Here is a 17,247-nt window from a genome sequence, read left to right on the forward strand (position 1 = left end):
CGCTCTGGCGAGCAGGGAAGCTCTCACAGCCGCTCTCACAGCCGTTTGCCCCCGGCCCAGCGCTCCGAGCCGCCCTCCGCACCCCTTCGGGGGGTCGGGCCACCCCAGGCGGCGCCCCTCCGCTCTAAAGGGCCCTTCTGCGGCTGCGCGGCAACGCCGCTCTCCGCGCGCCCGGCGGAGATCTCGCGAGAACACCCGGTCCCCTCGCGTCCCGCTCGGCGCGGCGCTGCGGCCCGACGGGATCCTTCGAGAAGTGCCGGGCCCCGCCCCCCCCTCTCCCACAGCGCCGCCGCCGCCGCCGCGCATTTAAACGGGCCGGGCCGCGCCGTGCCGCTCCTCAGCCGTCCGTCCGGCTCAGCCGTCTCGCCCGGCCGCGCCATGTCGGTGGTGGGCATCGACCTGGGCTTCCAGAGCTGCTACGTGGCCGTGGCCCGCGCCGGCGGCATCGAGACCATCGCCAACGAGTACAGCGACCGCAGCACGCCGTGAGTGGGGCGCGGGGCCGCGGGCCGGGCGGGAGCGTGGCGTCGGTTCGCCGCCGCTGTCGGAGGTGTCGAGCCGCGCTTTTTGCGGCCGTAGCGCCGAGCGCGGCGCCTGCAGCCCGAGTGCTGCGCCGGGCGGAGCTCCGGGCCTCCCCGCCGTGTGTGCCGGGCTTAGAGCCTGAGCCGTTGTGAAGGTGGGGTGTTTCGGCCCCAGGAGGGGGGGAGGCGTACGGCTGTTCAGCGGGCGCAGTTGTGGCGGTGCGGCAGAGCGGGGAGCGCTGTGGAAAGCTCCTGGCTGTGCTTCTGCGGCTCCCTCTGTGCTGGAGCGTAGCTTTGTTTTAAGCGTGCTGGAATAAGTGCCTGTCTCGGTGAGAAAACTGCCTTGTCCCGGTTTTCTTAGCCTCGTACCTCCTTAGGAAGGTGAGCATAGGGTGACCTTGTGTTTCGTTAGATGCCTCAGCTCTGTTTGCCTCTTTCTGCCTGAAAGCGGTGAATAAAAGGAGAATAATGCCTCTGTCTGGCTGCTGTGCCAGAGGAAGGGCCGCTCTCTTAGGCTTCTTCAGCAATATGGTACATAAATGCAGACGGATGAAGGCAGTGTTCCACATAAAGCTGTTCGAAGCAGGAGCTGTATGTCGAGTCTTCAGGCTGCCGAAGTGCTGCTTTATTATATTTGAGATAAGAGCACAGATTTCCCTCATCGAAGGGAGATGAGTGATGGAAAGTGTAATTCAACAACTTATCTTTCAGGAAATGATTATGGAAAGTCAGAAGTGCGCAACTGGAAAAATTCACATATTGAAAGTGGCAGTTTTTAGCTGGCCTTAATCCTCGAGTGCTGTTCTGAAAGCCTGTACACAATACTGAGGGAATGCAGAAAACTATTCTGTAAGCACGTGTCTGCATTAAAATGTTCTTAATGACTTTAAATGCCCAACTTGTAAATGAAGGCCTGGCTCAAAGTGTCGGAGCTCGGTGTCTCCTTAGCGAGCTCTGGATGTTGTGTGAGTGCTGGGACCTTTCCTCAGGAGCTGATTCCTGGTCAGGGTTAGGCAGTGTTCTGTGCTTTCTGCAATGAGCTTTGGGAGGGATTAGCAGGAAGAGTTTATTGCAACTGAGTGTTAATAACCAGAGCCTAGTGAACGCACTGTGCTTGTTGTCCAATGGCACAGATGACATTTTCACTGAATCTTCTTTCAGAATGCTGTGATTTGGAAGTTGTGTATGCAGAGTTGGTGCAGAACGATTGTATTTGAATATGGTGGTCTTGAAGAGGACTGGAGTAGAGAATGAGCTGGAAATAAATGGAGCGGGGGAGGATTAGGACTGTTTCCTGCTCCACACGGGGATGAGGGTGCTTGGATTACATGAAATAGTTGTAAGTGATCTGAGGAAGCTGGTGCTGGGTTTCAGCAGGGAGGAAATGTACTGTCAGACTGTGGGTGTCTTCCAGGGAAGTGGGTGAGATGGGGTGGGTTTTGGGCTGTGCCTGCAGGGACCTCCTCAGCTGTAAGGCAGGGCAGAGCTCTGCTGGGGCTGCTGTTAGAAACACAGTGGAGGTCAGGTCTATTTAAAATGCTATGGTTAGTTATTCAACTTTCAGTGAAATGTGTGTAATTACTGGCATAATTTGTGTTTAATGAGCTCACCGTGGTTCCTTTGGGCTGACTGGGGAGTGAGGCTGGCAGCAGTCCCTGCTGTGGCTGCCACAGCCCCGCAGTGCCCCATGTGGGGCTGCCCTGCTCCCGTGTCCAGCGCCAAGCAGGTGGCAGGCATGGATAAGAAGGATATTTGTGCTGGAGTTTTCATTCCTGATGTTACAATGATGAAGTCTCAGTACACAGTTAACTGTGCTCTATCCTCTTCTTGAGCCAAGTTTCTGCTTTGAGGTTTAACTCTGGCAGATCTAAAGAGGTCTAAATAAATTAGTGGTGTGTGGTGAATGTGGCCTGATGACCTGTATTTAGTAGAAGGATATATTTTTTTTTCTTGTAGGAGAAAAACAAATCCGTGCTCATGCCTTAATTTCCTTCAGGAGAGCGAAGTAAATGAATAACCAGCTCCCTCCTGTGTGCTGTTGGGCTTCTGGCTGTGAGCTCTGCAGCCCAGCGTAGGCCTTAAAGTTTGCGTGGTAGCAGGGTGACTCACTTTTCATTAACTAATCCCTTAATAATTGTTTCAGAAGATTTATTCGTGGAATGTTAGTTTGGTTGCAACACATACTTTAAGGGGCGGGCCTAGTTTCAGCTGCTAAACTATTACTAAATTGAGGTATCTTTAAAAAAGAAATTATCTCAGTGCAGCCATCCATTCTGTTTTTGTCACTTTCAGTTCAGAGGACCAGTTCTAAACCTTGGGATGAGCTGAAGTTTAGTTTGTGTGGGGCAGCCCTATTGTATAACCCTGCTCTAAGGTAGTCTCTAAATGTAGAGATCAGCTTAATTATGTTGTTAATGTCTTGTTAATGACTTGACTAATTGACTGATGAGAGCTCTTCCTCAGTAACTTCCTCAGTATGAGGGTCTGGGACAAGAGAGCAAGGTGGGAAAGAGTTTACCTTAACTTCAGAGCCTATACAGTTTACTGAGTATGGAAAATAGCAGTTCAGTAGGACTAGGCATTTCCTCCAACAGGAGCATTTATCTGTTTTCTTCTATCTGTGAGCCCTGTGTAGAGCTTGGTGTAAATGATACTTTTTTATCTGATAATCTGTGTTTTTATATCTTGAGTGCAGGTGAAGCCTGTTAGTAGTAGTCTTTCTCTCCAGTTGTTTTAACTTGTTCTGTTGAAGGGCTTTATTTAAAAATGAAAATCTCAGCATTTGGTACAGATGTGTAGGAGTAATTTGTTAAAATATTGACTGACCCATGTGCTTCTGACCATTTGGATGCTTTCTGTACTGTTAGCTGTCAGTTTCTTTGGCTGGCCTTGGTGCACTGCTAACCACTGAGATGAACTGTCTACCCATTATTACTTATTGTTACTTATGCTATTTCAGGTTTATATCTATTGGTTTTAGTGCTGTTCAGTGAGCAGTATTTGTGTGAATCCCAGAATGCCTGCATCTTTCTTGAGATCAGAACTAGATTGCATGTTTAAATTAGAATGAGTGACCAACCTTCCTAATGGGGCAAATGTTAATTATCTGCAGTACAATGTTATCAACGTCTCTAACAAAACACCACCACTGTGACTGCTGATGTCGAATGCAGTTCTACCAACCACTAACAGGATCCTTCCTCTCCTTCTAGGTCATGCATAGCCTTTGGACCCAAGAACCGCTCTATTGGTGCTGCAGCTAAAAGCCAGGTACAGTTTGGGATAAAAGCAATTTCAGTAGTCAGCTATCAGATTAGCACAATGTATTTTTATCAGTGAAGCTTAGAATATCTCTGAACTGGCTTCTTGAGGGTCTAACCATAACAAACAGCAGCTTAATTCAGTTGTTCAGCCTGTAATGCTGCGTTGTCCTCTTGGATGGGAATCTAAAAGTTGTACGTAATAAAATTGAAAAAAGTTCATTACATGGAAATCTGAACCTTTTTAAAGTTATAAATGTAAACTCTAAACAGAAGCTGTAGTGTTTTGCCTCCTTTTTTCTGTGTGCATTGGGTAGCTTTTCAGTATGTGATTCTATTCCATACAAGTCTATAACTGCTTTCCTTTGGTAGAAAGGGGAAAACCTGAGTATAAATGTGTAGCTGCTTCTCATGGATGAATTACAACTTAAATGTCTTTAGGCTTTCTTGCACGTGCTTCTGAGTGTGTTGGTGTAGATAGGCAAATATGCTGAAAAGACCAAGAAGAGGTTTAGCTGATTTTCATCCTGCTCCATGAGATTTGGGTCCTGCTATGTTGTCTCTTGTGTTGCTGTGAAAACCCAGTAAAACATGACTCTTTTTGAAGTCCTACAGGAGGTGACTATTCGAACACTTGTTTTTTCTTAGCCTAAAATACCTAGAGGTGTGTGAAGATTCAGTATCTAGGATACAAAAGTGACTGGACACAACTATGTTATTCAAGAACAGAAGAACTGTACTAGAACTATATGCAGATGTTTTTCTTGAATTGAGTGTCTGCTTAGCTTTAAGAGATTCATTGATACAGAGATCCAGTAGAGGTGAGATATGTCCTGCAGAAATTGAACTTGCAAGAGGTCAAAACAGGTTATGTAGGAAGTGTAATTAGGAAAACAGAACGGTGCGGTGCTTGTCTGCTTGATTGGATACTGTGGTTTTTTTCCTTGGTGTGTCCTGCTCTAACATAAGTGAAAGGATTAAACAGGATTACTTGTCGTAGTGGAAATGTTAAGTCAGGGCTTGAAGCAGTGATGGAGCACCTGGTGGGAAGGCAGGGCCAACCTGGAGGAGCTCAGCTGTGTGCAGTGTACTGAGTGATGGAGGGGCTGGAGCAGGATCCACCCCTTCCTTGCCCTCATTAAGGGTTGGCAGTGGAGGTAAGGGGATCTCACTGGAGATCTCTGCATACCTGAGGCCTTCCAAAGGTAAGCAGCTTCTTTCCTTTGTTTCTGTGCCCATGGCTGTTGCATTTCAGCAGCTCACTTGCTGCAGCCTGGGTCCTTGCTGCTCTGCTGCCATTGCTGTGCTTTCCATTGCGTTATACTTCTACTAGGTAGAAACAGGCTATAATGACTTTTCTACATTTGCACTATATTATAATGACATTCTGCCTTTTGTCAGTTATATCAAATTGGCAGTATCACCCTGGGGGCCATGCTGACTTTTTAAAGCTTTACAATAAGGTTCTTGAGCTGTTTTGTAAGAATATCCATATGTTGAATATTGTTTGCATGTGAGGGGCCTGATGTGAAGTATACCTCACTACTTTTGTCGTACTTGTTAGCTTACTGGCTGCATCACTGTCTGAAAGGAGGGTAGGAAACGGGTAAATGGAAGAGGATGCTTTGGTATCCTATGCATACAGTATGAGAATTTGATGCTAACTATGTGGCTCAGTTTTCAGGCATACATTTTATATTGAATCTCCAACTCCTGTAGGTTGCCTGAGAGATCAGAGGGGAATTGCATTCTAGCATCTGCCCTGGTACTATTAAGGTACCAGTGACTAATTTTCAGCAAGAAAAGCACAAGAATAGAACTCTGGTCTTTCTGTTTGAATTCAGTTGTTCCCCTGACAAGTTGTATTAAAGATTTTTTTTCCTCTAGGTTATTTCAAATGCAAAGAATACAGTACAAAGTTTTAAAAGATTTCATGGTCGTGCATTCTCAGATCCCTTTGTTCAAGCTGAAAAAACAAGCCTTGCCTATGAACTTGTCCAGCTGCCAACAGGCTCAACTGGCATCAAGGTAAGTCTGGAGTGCTTGAAAAGATGCCAGAAGAGGAAAGTGATACTGGTTTCCTTTTATCTCTTTATTCTGAATCTGCTTGCTGAGGTTTCTGTTCTCTTGTGATTAGGGAATGTTAAATAAAAGGCTCATAGTGCTGATGGTCTTTCCAGGTGTTCCATGAAACTGGTTTTGCAGTTCCACATTATTCTTCCTTGCAAACCCAGTCCCATGCAAACTATTCTGCCAATGCTGTTTTTTCCACGGTGACTTTTGGAAGGCAGTTCCTTGACTGGTGTGCTATTCAACTGTTGCTCATATTTTAGGAGTGTAGGATGTGAGCGTGGCATGTCAGATGAAATGGTAAAAATAAATAATGTTTTTAAATGGTACCTAACAGATTTGAGCAGTGACTGATTTAATTTTCCAAAGCAGTGGGAAGGAAGGTGTCCTGGGCACTGTGTAGCACCCGAAATTTAAAAAAAACTGTCAAGAGCAGCTTCATGTGTATGAGCTCTCAAATGCATATTCCAGTATTCACATGTAGTACTTATGACTTGCTGTGCATATGTTAGGCTGTCAGAAGGTGGCATAGACTGCGTTACTTTTGGAGCTTACTTTCAGTAAGACAGCTTCTTGCATGTGTTCTCTGTGCTTTGCAGTACATGGTTCTTAATGTAGTGTACATATTTTTTAAGGTTATGTATATGGACGAAGAAAGAAACTTTACTATCGAACAGATGACTGGAATGCTTCTTACCAAATTAAAAGAGACTGCTGAGAATGCGCTTAAGAAGCCTGTAGTTGATTGTGTTGTTTCTGTAAGTATGTGAGGAGTTTTTCTTGGACACAGTATCATAAACTACAATGGTTGTTGGTAGTAACGTGGCATTGCCCATAACACCCGAATAGTCAGGTCTGTATTCTCTACTTACAACTCAATCTTTTATCCTGAAGCTAGACTTACTTCACTGATGACAAAGTATCTTCAGGTTTTTTTGTCCAGTAGAATAAATAGTTGATACCTTTTTCTCATTCTGTTTCTCTGCTAGTAAAATGAGCAGTTTGAGGGCACTGAGGTGTGAACACTGAGGTGTTCAGTGTTTTTGTCTTCACATAACATTCTGTGTTTTCGCTCTGTTTTGTCTGAAATGAATGTCAAACTGGAAGGATCCCCATGAAGGGGAACAGCTGTGCTCTGTGTTGTCTCTACACTTCTGTCTAATGGTTTGCTGTGAGTGACTCTTTCAAATGGTGGCCATCTGATCTTCTTGCAGGTTCCCTGTTTCTACACAGATGCAGAGAGGAGATCTGTGATGGATGCCACACAAATTGCTGGTCTCAACTGTCTGAGACTAATAAACGAATCAACTGCAGGTAATGCCTTACTTTCTTCTTGAATCACTTGATATTTTTGTTTTATTAGATAAAAGGGCTTGTCAGTGGTCCATACCTTCTAGAATTACAGCTGACTGTTAAGTTTCCTAAACCCATTTTTCATTATGTTAGTGGCATAAGATTATTTCTGAAATATGTTTAATGCGTGTGATATCTTTTGGGAGGGGCTAATAACTGTTTGGTGTTTTTTCCATGTTGCTTTAGCACTGGTATTTAATTTAACAAGAAACTTCTGTAGCTTGGAAAAGAAGATGAAATGCTGATGTTGCTTATTGCTGTACCAGTTAATGCTTGAGAGAGGATTTGAGAAACTGAATGCCCTAATTATGCTGATTCTCACTTCTGTATAGTTGCCCTTGCATATGGAATCTATAAGCAAGACCTGCCTGCCCTAGAAGAGAAGCCACGGAATGTTGTTTTTGTGGATATGGGGCATTCTGCATATCAAGTTTCTATTTGCGCATTCAATAAAGGAAAACTGAAAGTAAGCAATCTGTTGTGTGTCTATTCTAAGTACCAACAGCAGTATTCACTAGCACATACTAAGCTGTGACAGTCAAGTTTGCCTATCTTTACCCAGGCATCTTCTTTTTATACTTCTAAAGTTGCACTTGGAGTTAAGAATTTAGAGTTAAAAGTAGGGTGGGAATGTAGAGCTTTTTGAATGATACAAAGAGGAAGCAAACTTGTGTTAATTGGTGACCTTTGGCAAAGGGGAAAAAGGCTTGATTCCATTTGTTCAGAAATTGATTTGAGCAGATGCTGCTTTCAAAAATGCAACCCAGTCATGAGGTGAGTATGAAAACAAATTCCTAGAAGGAATTTGCAAGTCCAAACATTAAGTCACTGAGGTGCTCATGTAAAAGAGTAATTGCTATTAACAACTTGAAGCTGCAAATGAAGCTAAGCAAGTTAGTGTATTTCTCAGGACAAGTTGCCAAAGCATTGCTGTTTTGCAGCAAATGCTGGTATTTCTAAATTAGGCTTTTACAATCTCTGTAGCTCCAGTAGTTTTCCTTTACCTGAAGAAACACAGAAATTTGAAGCTTAGAGATGCAAAACGAGAAGGCAGGACTTGTAAAAACATTAGTTTTCTTGTAGTTCTGTTTTCTCTTATGAGGAAACTTAACCTAGATTAAGTTCTTTGAAATTATAGAAGTATTGAAGACACTCGAGTATGAACAGTGATGGATAGCAGGGCAGTTAAAAGCAGTGCAGTAATTGGCCCTAATCAGGAAAGGTATCAAACTCAGTGTTCTAAGAGCAGAATTAGCAGAAGTGGGTGGGCTCTGGGTTTTCTTTAGGTAATTTCCTCATCAAAAATAAGCTCTGATTTTCAAGAGTTACACTTTCTTGCTTTATTTTTAGCCTAGTGTAAGCACGTTCCATCCTAAGGCATAAAATACTCAACTGGGATATGTTCAGAGTGACAGTGGCTAAGAAGAGTTTGGAAACTTACGGTCTGCTTATGGTATAGGGTACTGACCAGATTGTGCACTGAGGCATTACCACATCCTCTTAACTAGAGAAGTTGCTGCTTTATTACAGAAGGGCTAGGCTGCTTTTTGTTGTGTAGCATAGTGGAATTTTTTTTCTTGGAGCTCTGCAGTTTTTTGAGAGAATACCATTTACAAAGAGTTGAAATACTTGTGGAGCTTCTAGAGGTTGTCTTTTAATGATAGTTCTTTCTCCAGTACCATTTAGAACAAATATTTAATACCAGCTACAAAAGTCATATGTAAACCATGGTATAGGTTTTGTAGGCTTAAAAATCCAAAACAACAAAAACACATTCACATCTTCTAGGATGTGTGCAGCTGCTTCTGCAACTGCTGTCAACAATTAAGTATCGGATGTTAATGATGTACTTTAGATGCAGATGTTTTGGCATCAAGCACTAACTGATTTTGCTGAAGTAATGATTGAATTGTACTGTTACTGAAGAGTTCTTTATTTTTTTAAAGGTTCTTGCTACAGCGTTTGACACAACACTTGGAGGCAGGAAATTTGATGAAATGTTAGTTGAATACTTCTGTGAAGAATTTGGAAAGAAATATAAACTAGACATAAAGTCAAAGATTCGTGCATTGCTGAGGCTGTATCAGGAATGTGAAAAACTGAAAAAACTGATGAGTGCCAATGCCTCTGATCTCCCAATGAACATTGAATGTTTCATGAATGACATAGATGTTTCTGGAACAATGAACAGGTAATGTATGTGCTTTTATAAAAGGTAAGTTGTGGAAGAATACTCCTCTACTTCTTTTGGGAAGGAGATGCTTTACAAAGTACCAGGACTGGGGAGTGCTGGTGTGCTGCTCAGTGTGGTCTTCAGAGACTGGTCAGTGGCCTTGAGATGTAGGAGGAAGGGCTGTGAAGTTCACAGGCATCCCTGGGTCACAATTCCAGACCTGACTGTAATATACTCAAGTGTAGAACAGTGACTGAGAAGCATATACTGCATGCAGCATTTGAAAATTGAATTCTTTGTTTGGGTAACCCGTTGTACTTGCAATTGTAGCTTGCTTATGGTAACATCTTATTCATGGTGTCTTTCAACAGAAGTAAATTTTTAGAAATGTGTGATGGACTTCTTGCAAGAGTAGAAGCTCCCCTTCGCAGTGTGTTGGAGCAAGCCAGTAAGTGTGTGTGCATTCTCTGTGCAGAGAGATGTTCCTAGTACAGACTTTGGCTGCTGACAGAATTTGAGCAGACTGATTAATGCAATTAATGTGTTTTGGCTGAGCGGTTTTAAGCTTTCCAAAGTTCTTTCCCACAAGCTAAGATCTAAAATATTACTGTTTTAAATTAATAGTTGGTTTAGCATAACTCAATTTACAATGTCAGTGTATTCACTTAAAATACAATAGTGGAATCAATAAAAACTGATGCCTGACTCGATGCCTGACTCCTTTCTAGAGTTAAAGAAGGAGGATATTTATGCAGTAGAAATAGTTGGCGGCACAACAAGAATCCCTGCTGTTAAAGAGAAGATCAGTAAATTTTTTGGCAAAGAAGTCAGTACGACTCTGAATGCAGATGAGGCTGTTGCACGAGGTTGTGCACTGCAGGTAAAAACTGCTGTATATTTTAGCTGTGAATATTTTTATTGAAATCACAAGTACTTGAGCTGAAGTCCATAGGTAGCATAAAAAATGTTTTATGCGTATGGGAATAGAATAAAAAGCATCAGGAAGAATGGGAGTGGTGGCTTTAAGTGATTCTTCGCTCTAAGCCAGGTCAGCGGGTCAGTACAGGTTGAAGTGAAACGTGTGCTTTGCTTCTGTTGTAGCTGGAAGCTGGTACTATGATGATTGTCATATGATAATGTTCACTTCTCTAGGTTCCTTGGGGGGGGCCTGAGTTAAACAAAAGCTGCTTTACAACACTGCTGATAAACAGAACCTGTACTGAGCTGGAACCGGAATTGCCCAATGGGCTTAAGCAATAGTAAATGCTCTGTAGTTACTAGTGCTACCTTTTGCACCTTTAGTCTTGTTCTGATCACCTTATTTTCCTCTTCACATGCTTAATAAATGCTCATCTGTTTGTCAGTGGTGTAAGCCAGCTGTTGGAATGGAATCTGTTTAAAAGAGATAAGGTTATGGTGCTTTGAAACAAAACAAGAAACTATAAGGAAACAACTGGTAATGTTTCACTAAAACTGTAGGGTCTGATTTTTTTTCTTACACTGGCACTAAAAACAACTGAGTAGCCAAAGCATAACAAACTAAATGTGATTTGTTCTAAGTCAAAACTTGTATATTTCTATTTTTAAAGTGAACAGATGTGACAGCTTCCCAAAAGGAAGTGTACATATGCACTTCTGGTGCTTACTGTGCAGTTCTGGAGTCCATCAGTATTAGTAATCCTGCATATGAGTAGCTTAAATAGCTGAATTAAATTACTATTCATCTGAAGCCTGTTTTTTGGTAATAGAACTCCTTTCTTCTTTCAGTGTGCTATTTTATCGCCAGCATTCAAAGTGAGAGAATTTTCTATCACAGACTTGATACCATATCCTATTTCTTTGCGATGGAATTCACCAGCAGAAGAAGGGTTAAGGTGAGAAAGTTCAGTTTTGCATGATTTTGCATTTAAAACTCTCTGATAACAATTAGAGAACATAGTATTTTTGGAACAACATTCATCTAACAATTCCCAACAGTTTTGATAATTTGAAACTTGACAGAAAAAAGACCAAGCTTAACGCTTCCTACACTACTGTTGCTCTTCAAATAAATAGGTTGTCTTTTTAAAACGAGGTTTTCCTTAATATATAAAGAATATCCAGAAATGTTTAATAATATCAGAAGGGTCATCTTGCATGCTAAATAAGTGCTGTTTTCTTTCACAGTGACTGTGAGGTCTTTCCCAAGAACCATGCTGCTCCATTTTCTAAGGTCCTCACATTCTACAGAAAAGAACCGTTCACTCTTGAGGCATACTACAGTTCTCCCAAGGAACTGCCTTACCCAGATCCTGCTATTGGTATATAAAGCCTTTTTGTGGTTTGAAATGTTGATTTGTCTTGTACAGCTTTCTAAACTAGTTTATGATTACATTAGTCTGGACTCTGTAGCTTACTACAAATTGTGTAGGGACAGATTTCAAAAGTCATGGATCTGCATTTTTACAAGTGAGTGGAGTAACATGAGTTTTATGGACAGATATTCTAAATGTAGAAAATACTGGTGATTAATTAAGTCTGTAAAGGGAATACCCAGGATGGTGCAAACTTTGATGCAAATAATTCCACTTTCATGACAATACCATACGTGATTCCTAATAGCATGTATTAAAGCATTGTTGTCTTAAAGTCAAACTGCTTAGCTTGAGTAGGATTTGATGATAAAAATGACACTGCATGGCAGTGATCTGTTGCCAGTGGTAGTTGGGATTTACTTCACATTCAGTGATTGTTTTTGTTTTTGGAATTGTTTAGCTCACTTCTTGGTTCAGAAGGTCACTCCTCAAACAGATGGATCCAGTTCGAAAGTGAAAGTCAAAGTTAGAGTAAATATCCATGGTATCTTCAGTGTTTCCAGTGCATCGTTAGTGGAGGTTCATAAATCTGATGACAATGAAGAGCCTATGGAAACAGATCAGCATGCAAAAGAGGAAGAGGTAATGGACTTTGTTGTTGGCTGCTTTTTGAGGCCCTTTTATGAAGCTCTTTTGGCCAAGTTCTGGAAAGGTTCTAGGATTTCTAAAAGGGTTTAGAGATGTGTTTAGCAATTAAGTACTAATTTTAGTATGTCACAGCTGTGACAGATGCCTTGAAACCAGAACTGAGCTATCGGTGAAATACTTAATCATTCTAGGAGTGAGCTGTTAATTGGCGAAGCAAAGGCTAAAAGTATGTAATTGATCCCTCAAGGCTCTACTTCTTTCTTTTACCTGAAGAACACTAGATGCACGTAGAGTGATCAAGGTAAGAATTGAAGCACTGTTTAATATGCTAAACTGAATCTTTCTATTAATTTCAGAAGATGCAAGTAGACCAGGAGGAGCAGCAAAAGACTGAAGAACAGCAGCAGGTCCAAGCTGAAAATAAGGCAGAGTCTGAAGAAATGGAGGTAAAGTGAAAATTGGTTTTCTTACAAGATTCTTCTGGAAGATTCAAAAGTATGTGTAATGTCTGAGCCTGTCATCCACTAGCTTTGTCACAGCTGTGGAAGCTGAACTTGTATTTGGAATATTTGTAGTCTGTATTGTGGTGTTTTAAACATAACAGAGCACTGATTATTGAAGGTCTGTCAGGTGAGCTAGTACTGATGAAATGAGAGCTCTCCATGGGAGAAGTCATTGAGATTTCAGTAATGCAGAAACTGGAAGGGGGCATCTGGAAACATTAGGGGGGGAACATAATTCCTGTGAATGTAGCTAGTGGCTAGTAAAAGTGAACAGCTGCACTGTTTCTGACTCCTTTGGCAGCAAAGTGTGAGAATTATAGAGCTGTCAGTGTCAGAAGTACATGTACTCAAGCCTTTTTCTATTATCAGCCTTCTGTGCTTAATTTGAACCAGTAATGTTTTTTTTTACTTTGGATTTATTCCTTCCATATAGACTTCTCAAGATGACTCTAAGGACAAGAAAGTGGATCAGCCACCTCAAGCCAAGAAGGCTAAAGTAAAGACTACTACAGTGGACCTTCCCATTGAGAACCAGTTGGTGTGGCAGATAGGGAAAGATATGCTGAACTTATTCATTGAGAATGAGGTAAACTCCTACTTGTCTGAGCTTAAGAGGTCTCTAACTTATGGGGAATCTTGCTGTTCATTAGGTATGGTTAAATGTTAATGGTGGTCAGGGAAAGATTAACATAGTTTTATGTGGTGAACAACAGTGGCTCATGGAGCCAGAATGTATTATTCCTAATGAAGACATTTATTTTGTAGGGGAGCTTGTTGAATGACTCAGCTGCAGCTGCAGGCTGTGTGGCTGCTGCCATTGGGTGGGTGACTGCTCAGCTGAGGCAGGCTGGTGTTTACTGGATGTGCCACCAGCAGCAAATTGTAGTTCTTTTTTTATCATCTACTTTGTCTTAGAGTTATGCACATTATTTCAAAATCTTTATTCAGACTGAACTTCTTGTTAAGAAATATTTTGAGGTCTTGGTAGATAGTTGGCTAAAAAAACTAATGTGTCTATTTATTCACAGGGTAAAATGATAATGCAGGATAAGCTAGAGAAGGAGAGGAATGATGCTAAGAATGCAGTAGAAGAATATGTGTATGATATGAGAGACAAACTCTGCAGTATTTATGAGAAATTTGTTAGTGAAGATGTAAGTATTTCTGGCTTTGTCCTCTACATCTTACTGCAATTAACAGTTATTTTTAATAACCTCTGACTGTATCGTATTAGTGTGCTTGCTTAGACTGCACTTGTAAGTTTTCAGATTTGAATTTAAACTTGAAACACTTCTAGCCTTTTGTTTAGGAACCTGAATGTGGGCCAAGTGCAAGCAGATGGTATCCAGGATATACTGTTCTTTCCCAAAACATTTGCAGCAGTTGAAGTTACTGCTTGATCATCTGTTTTTAGACTGAAACAAGGAGAACTTGACAATCATTTGAAGGCAACCTAACCTACTTTCAGCTCTTTGTCAATTTTTAGGAATGGTTTAAGATTAAAAATAATTTTTAAAAGTTCTTCACATTCTAATAATGTAACCTTTCCAGAAAGATTCCAAACATCACTTTAATGTCATCTAGTAGGATTATTTCACTTAACTATTTTGTATGGATTGCTTCAGGATCGAAATAGCTTCACGCTGAAGCTGGAAGATACAGAAAATTGGCTTTATGAAGATGGTGAAGATCAACCCAAACAAATTTACATTGATAAATTAACAGAGCTAAAGGTAAGTGGTTCTTGCATTTCAGTCAGAACTTAATGAATCCAGAGAACTTTATTCAAGTGAGGCTAGCTTAGGATCCCTAATCCAGAAATTAATGCCTACAACAAACTGATTTCATCATTAATGATGTAAGGAGCAGACTTCCAACAGGTCTGTAATGACACAAAGGAGAATCTGCACTTCCTCTGAGTGAAGGGAAACACTGCAAGGAGTTTGGAAATGCTGTACCCTGCCAAGAGGTGACACGGGGTGTTTATGGTATGTTTTACTTTTTCAGGCCTTGGGTCAACCTATTCAGGCGAGATTTCAAGAATCAGAGGAAAGGCCAAAAGCATTTGAGGATTTGGGGAAGCAAATCCAGCAGTACATGAAAACTGTTCATGCCTTCAAAGCAAAGGTATTTCCACACTTAATTTCTGGCAAGTGCACAGAAGTGATGTTAAGCCTGTTTTGAATTTTAAGTAAGCTATGTAGAAAGTTCATGCAATGTCCTGTTAGCTTCTGAGTTCTCAAGGCCTATTATGTTTTTGGAAGTGGGTTTTTGGCTTGAAAAATGTCTTTCTCAGGAAGTCAATCGTGATTTTCCTTATGGAGGGGAAAATACTAGCAGCAGTGCATCTTGAGTTTTGTCTGTTCGGAGCTCTAGGTGGTTGGGTTAATTGCTAATCACAACAGCTTTCTAGCTAACTAGTCTGGTGTTTTGTGACAAGTTCAGCTGTGCAATTAAATGTTGAGAGTGCATGCAGTTTGGATGTTCAGAGTAGTCATTTGCACAGCTACCATTAATCTGTTTCAGGATGAGCAGTATGACCATCTGGATGAAGCAGATGTAGCGAAAGTGGAGAAGAGTGCAAATGAAGCAATGGAATGGATGAATAACAAACTCAATCTTCAGAACAAGAGAAGTCTTACTTTGGACCCAGTTATAAAAGCTAAAGACATACAAGCTAAAACTAAGGTAAGTCTTTCTAGGCAATTATTTCCACAAGTCTTCTGTTTCTTGATGAAATTGTATGCTTGGATAAGGATTGAGGTGAGATCAGCTGTAGAGAAGGACAGTGTTTGGGTGTTGACTTGTTATGTGTGCTAGGGAACATCTGCCTCTACTTTGGATATCCAGTTGAAAGTATCGAAAGTTGACTGGGCAAGCAGGTAACTAAACAGTTGTTGAGAGACACCTCTAACAGTTCCTTAATTCCTGTTTTTCAGGAATTGGCAAGTATTTGCAATCCTATAGTTACAAAACCAAAACCCAAAGTTGAACTCCCAAAGGAGGAGCAGAAACCAACTGAACCGAATGGACCAGTAGAAGGGCAGGGAGATGGCAGCAGTGGGGCCCAGAGTGCTGAGCCCAATGCTGCGCCCGCCCCAACAGCTACAGAAAAGAAGCTTCCTGAGATGGACATTGACTAAATGTCAGTACTTGTTTATATTACTGCAACCGACAATAAAGCTTTAAGTTTGTCAACTTTGTATGTTCTGAATACAAATTGAAGCAAGTGAATACCACAGCACTCTTGGTAATCTTTGGAGAGGTTTGGTCAGTGCCTGAAGTCAGAATGCTTAGGTAGCCAACTATTTGGTCAAACAAGCAGTATTTCTTGCCATAGTGATTGTAGCTAGAGGCTTCTGGTATTGTTACTGCTCCTGCAGAAGCAGCCATAAGCTGTCTCCATGTTAAAGCATGTTCATGCTGAGTCAGTCTTGTTTTAAGAAGGGGGACTGCAAATTCTCTAGTCTGATTTTTTCATACTGTTGTTCACGTTCTCTTGTCTGGCATAGCAGTGTTCATAAGGGAATGCCTGCTAAAGCTAGGACAGTGAGACAGGAATGGGAGGGACGCTGCTCCTCAGAGCCTGCAGCATCCTCTAACTGCTTACCTTAGTCTAGCCTGTGTTTAAGCATTAACACACCTCTAGGTTTTATCTTGATCTGCACCTGAACAACTCATACTCACACAAGGTATGCAAAGCAGTGGGTTAGTGTTCCCAATACCTTTATTCCTATAGTGGGTGTCACCACTTCACCCATAGCCCCAAATCAAATTCATTTACCTGAGATGTAGAATAGTGACTGCACACTCCTAACAGATCAGGCGTGAATGTGCTCTTAACCATAAAGTTTAGATTCCCTGGTTAGCCTGTGAGCCTTGCCTGCAGCTCAGTAGGTGCTTGTAGGAAGAATGAGGGCTGCAGCCCAGCTGCCTACACTGAGTGCTGACTGATGTGTTCCTAACTCTTGTAAAGGGGTATGCTTGCTTCCATGAGGCCTTCATTTGGAATGCTTGTTTTTCTTTTTCAGGAACAAAGCATTTTTTCTATGAGTTTTATGCAGTAATTTGCTTCTAGTACTGATTGTCATTAAACTTGCAAACATTAATTTGTATGTGTTAAAGCCGAAGTTGAAACACCGTTCAGCTGTTGGAAGAAATAAATGCACTGGATTCTACTGGATTACTTTCTGAAGCCGTTGATTGTAAGGAGGATGGGGGTGGTGTGAGCGTCTCTTTAGTGCCGGCGGGATGAGTTTCTGGCTGCGGGGCTGAGCCGAGCTCCGGGCCGGTGCTTTGAGCCCGGCTGCAGCCGGCGAGGGCGGAGTTCTGCGGGCGGGGCAGCGCAGCTGCACTTGGCAGCCCGTTTCGCAGCTGTGCTCGTAGTGGTTTCCGCCCATTACGGGACAGCTGCGGTCGGCTGCG

General features: G+C 41.9%; 1 protein-coding gene across 3 annotated transcripts; it reads left to right on the top strand.

Moving 5' to 3' along the window:
• Positions 1–208: 208 nt before the first annotated feature.
• On the top strand, positions 209–17,005 carry HSPA4 (heat shock protein family A (Hsp70) member 4). Of its 3 annotated transcripts, XM_031598487.2 has the most exons (19): positions 209–485; positions 3,734–3,791; positions 5,669–5,809; positions 6,487–6,609; positions 7,066–7,165; positions 7,537–7,670; positions 9,151–9,395; positions 9,749–9,825; positions 10,106–10,257; positions 11,145–11,251; positions 11,544–11,677; positions 12,132–12,313; positions 12,676–12,765; positions 13,256–13,408; positions 13,851–13,976; positions 14,448–14,555; positions 14,830–14,949; positions 15,349–15,510; positions 15,762–17,005. In XM_031598487.2, the coding sequence occupies exons 1-19, from the start codon at positions 379–381 to the stop codon at positions 15,963–15,965; spliced, it is 2,523 nt and encodes an 840-aa protein (XP_031454347.2). In that variant the 5' UTR covers positions 209–378; the 3' UTR covers positions 15,966–17,005. The 3 variants fall into 3 exon arrangements, with proteins under 3 accessions (XP_031454347.2, XP_031454348.2, XP_090007045.1); XM_031598488.2 differs by lacking the exon at positions 6,487–6,609; XM_090150919.1 differs by lacking the exon at positions 209–485 and having other exon boundaries at positions 3,773–3,791; positions 5,733–5,809.
• The last annotated feature ends 242 nt before the right edge of the window (positions 17,006–17,247 follow it).

The sequence above is a fragment of the Phasianus colchicus genome, chromosome 15 (genome assembly GCF_987193195.1).
Source record: "Phasianus colchicus chromosome 15, bPhaCol1.hap1.1, whole genome shotgun sequence".
Classification (NCBI taxonomy): domain Eukaryota; kingdom Metazoa; phylum Chordata; class Aves; order Galliformes; family Phasianidae; genus Phasianus; species Phasianus colchicus.

Bases quoted from the DNA above. Each gene is read 5' to 3' on its own strand.
- HSPA4 (XM_031598487.2), top strand. From the start codon at position 379: ATGTCGGTGGTGGGCATCGACCTGGGCTTCCAGAGCTGCTACGTGGCC. The intron at 10,258-11,144 runs GTAAAAACTGCT...TTCTTCTTTCAG, and splicing joins CACGAGGTTGTGCACTGCAG to TGTGCTATTTTATCGCCAGC. The intron at 11,678-12,131 runs GTATATAAAGCC...GGAATTGTTTAG, and splicing joins TTACCCAGATCCTGCTATTG to CTCACTTCTTGGTTCAGAAG.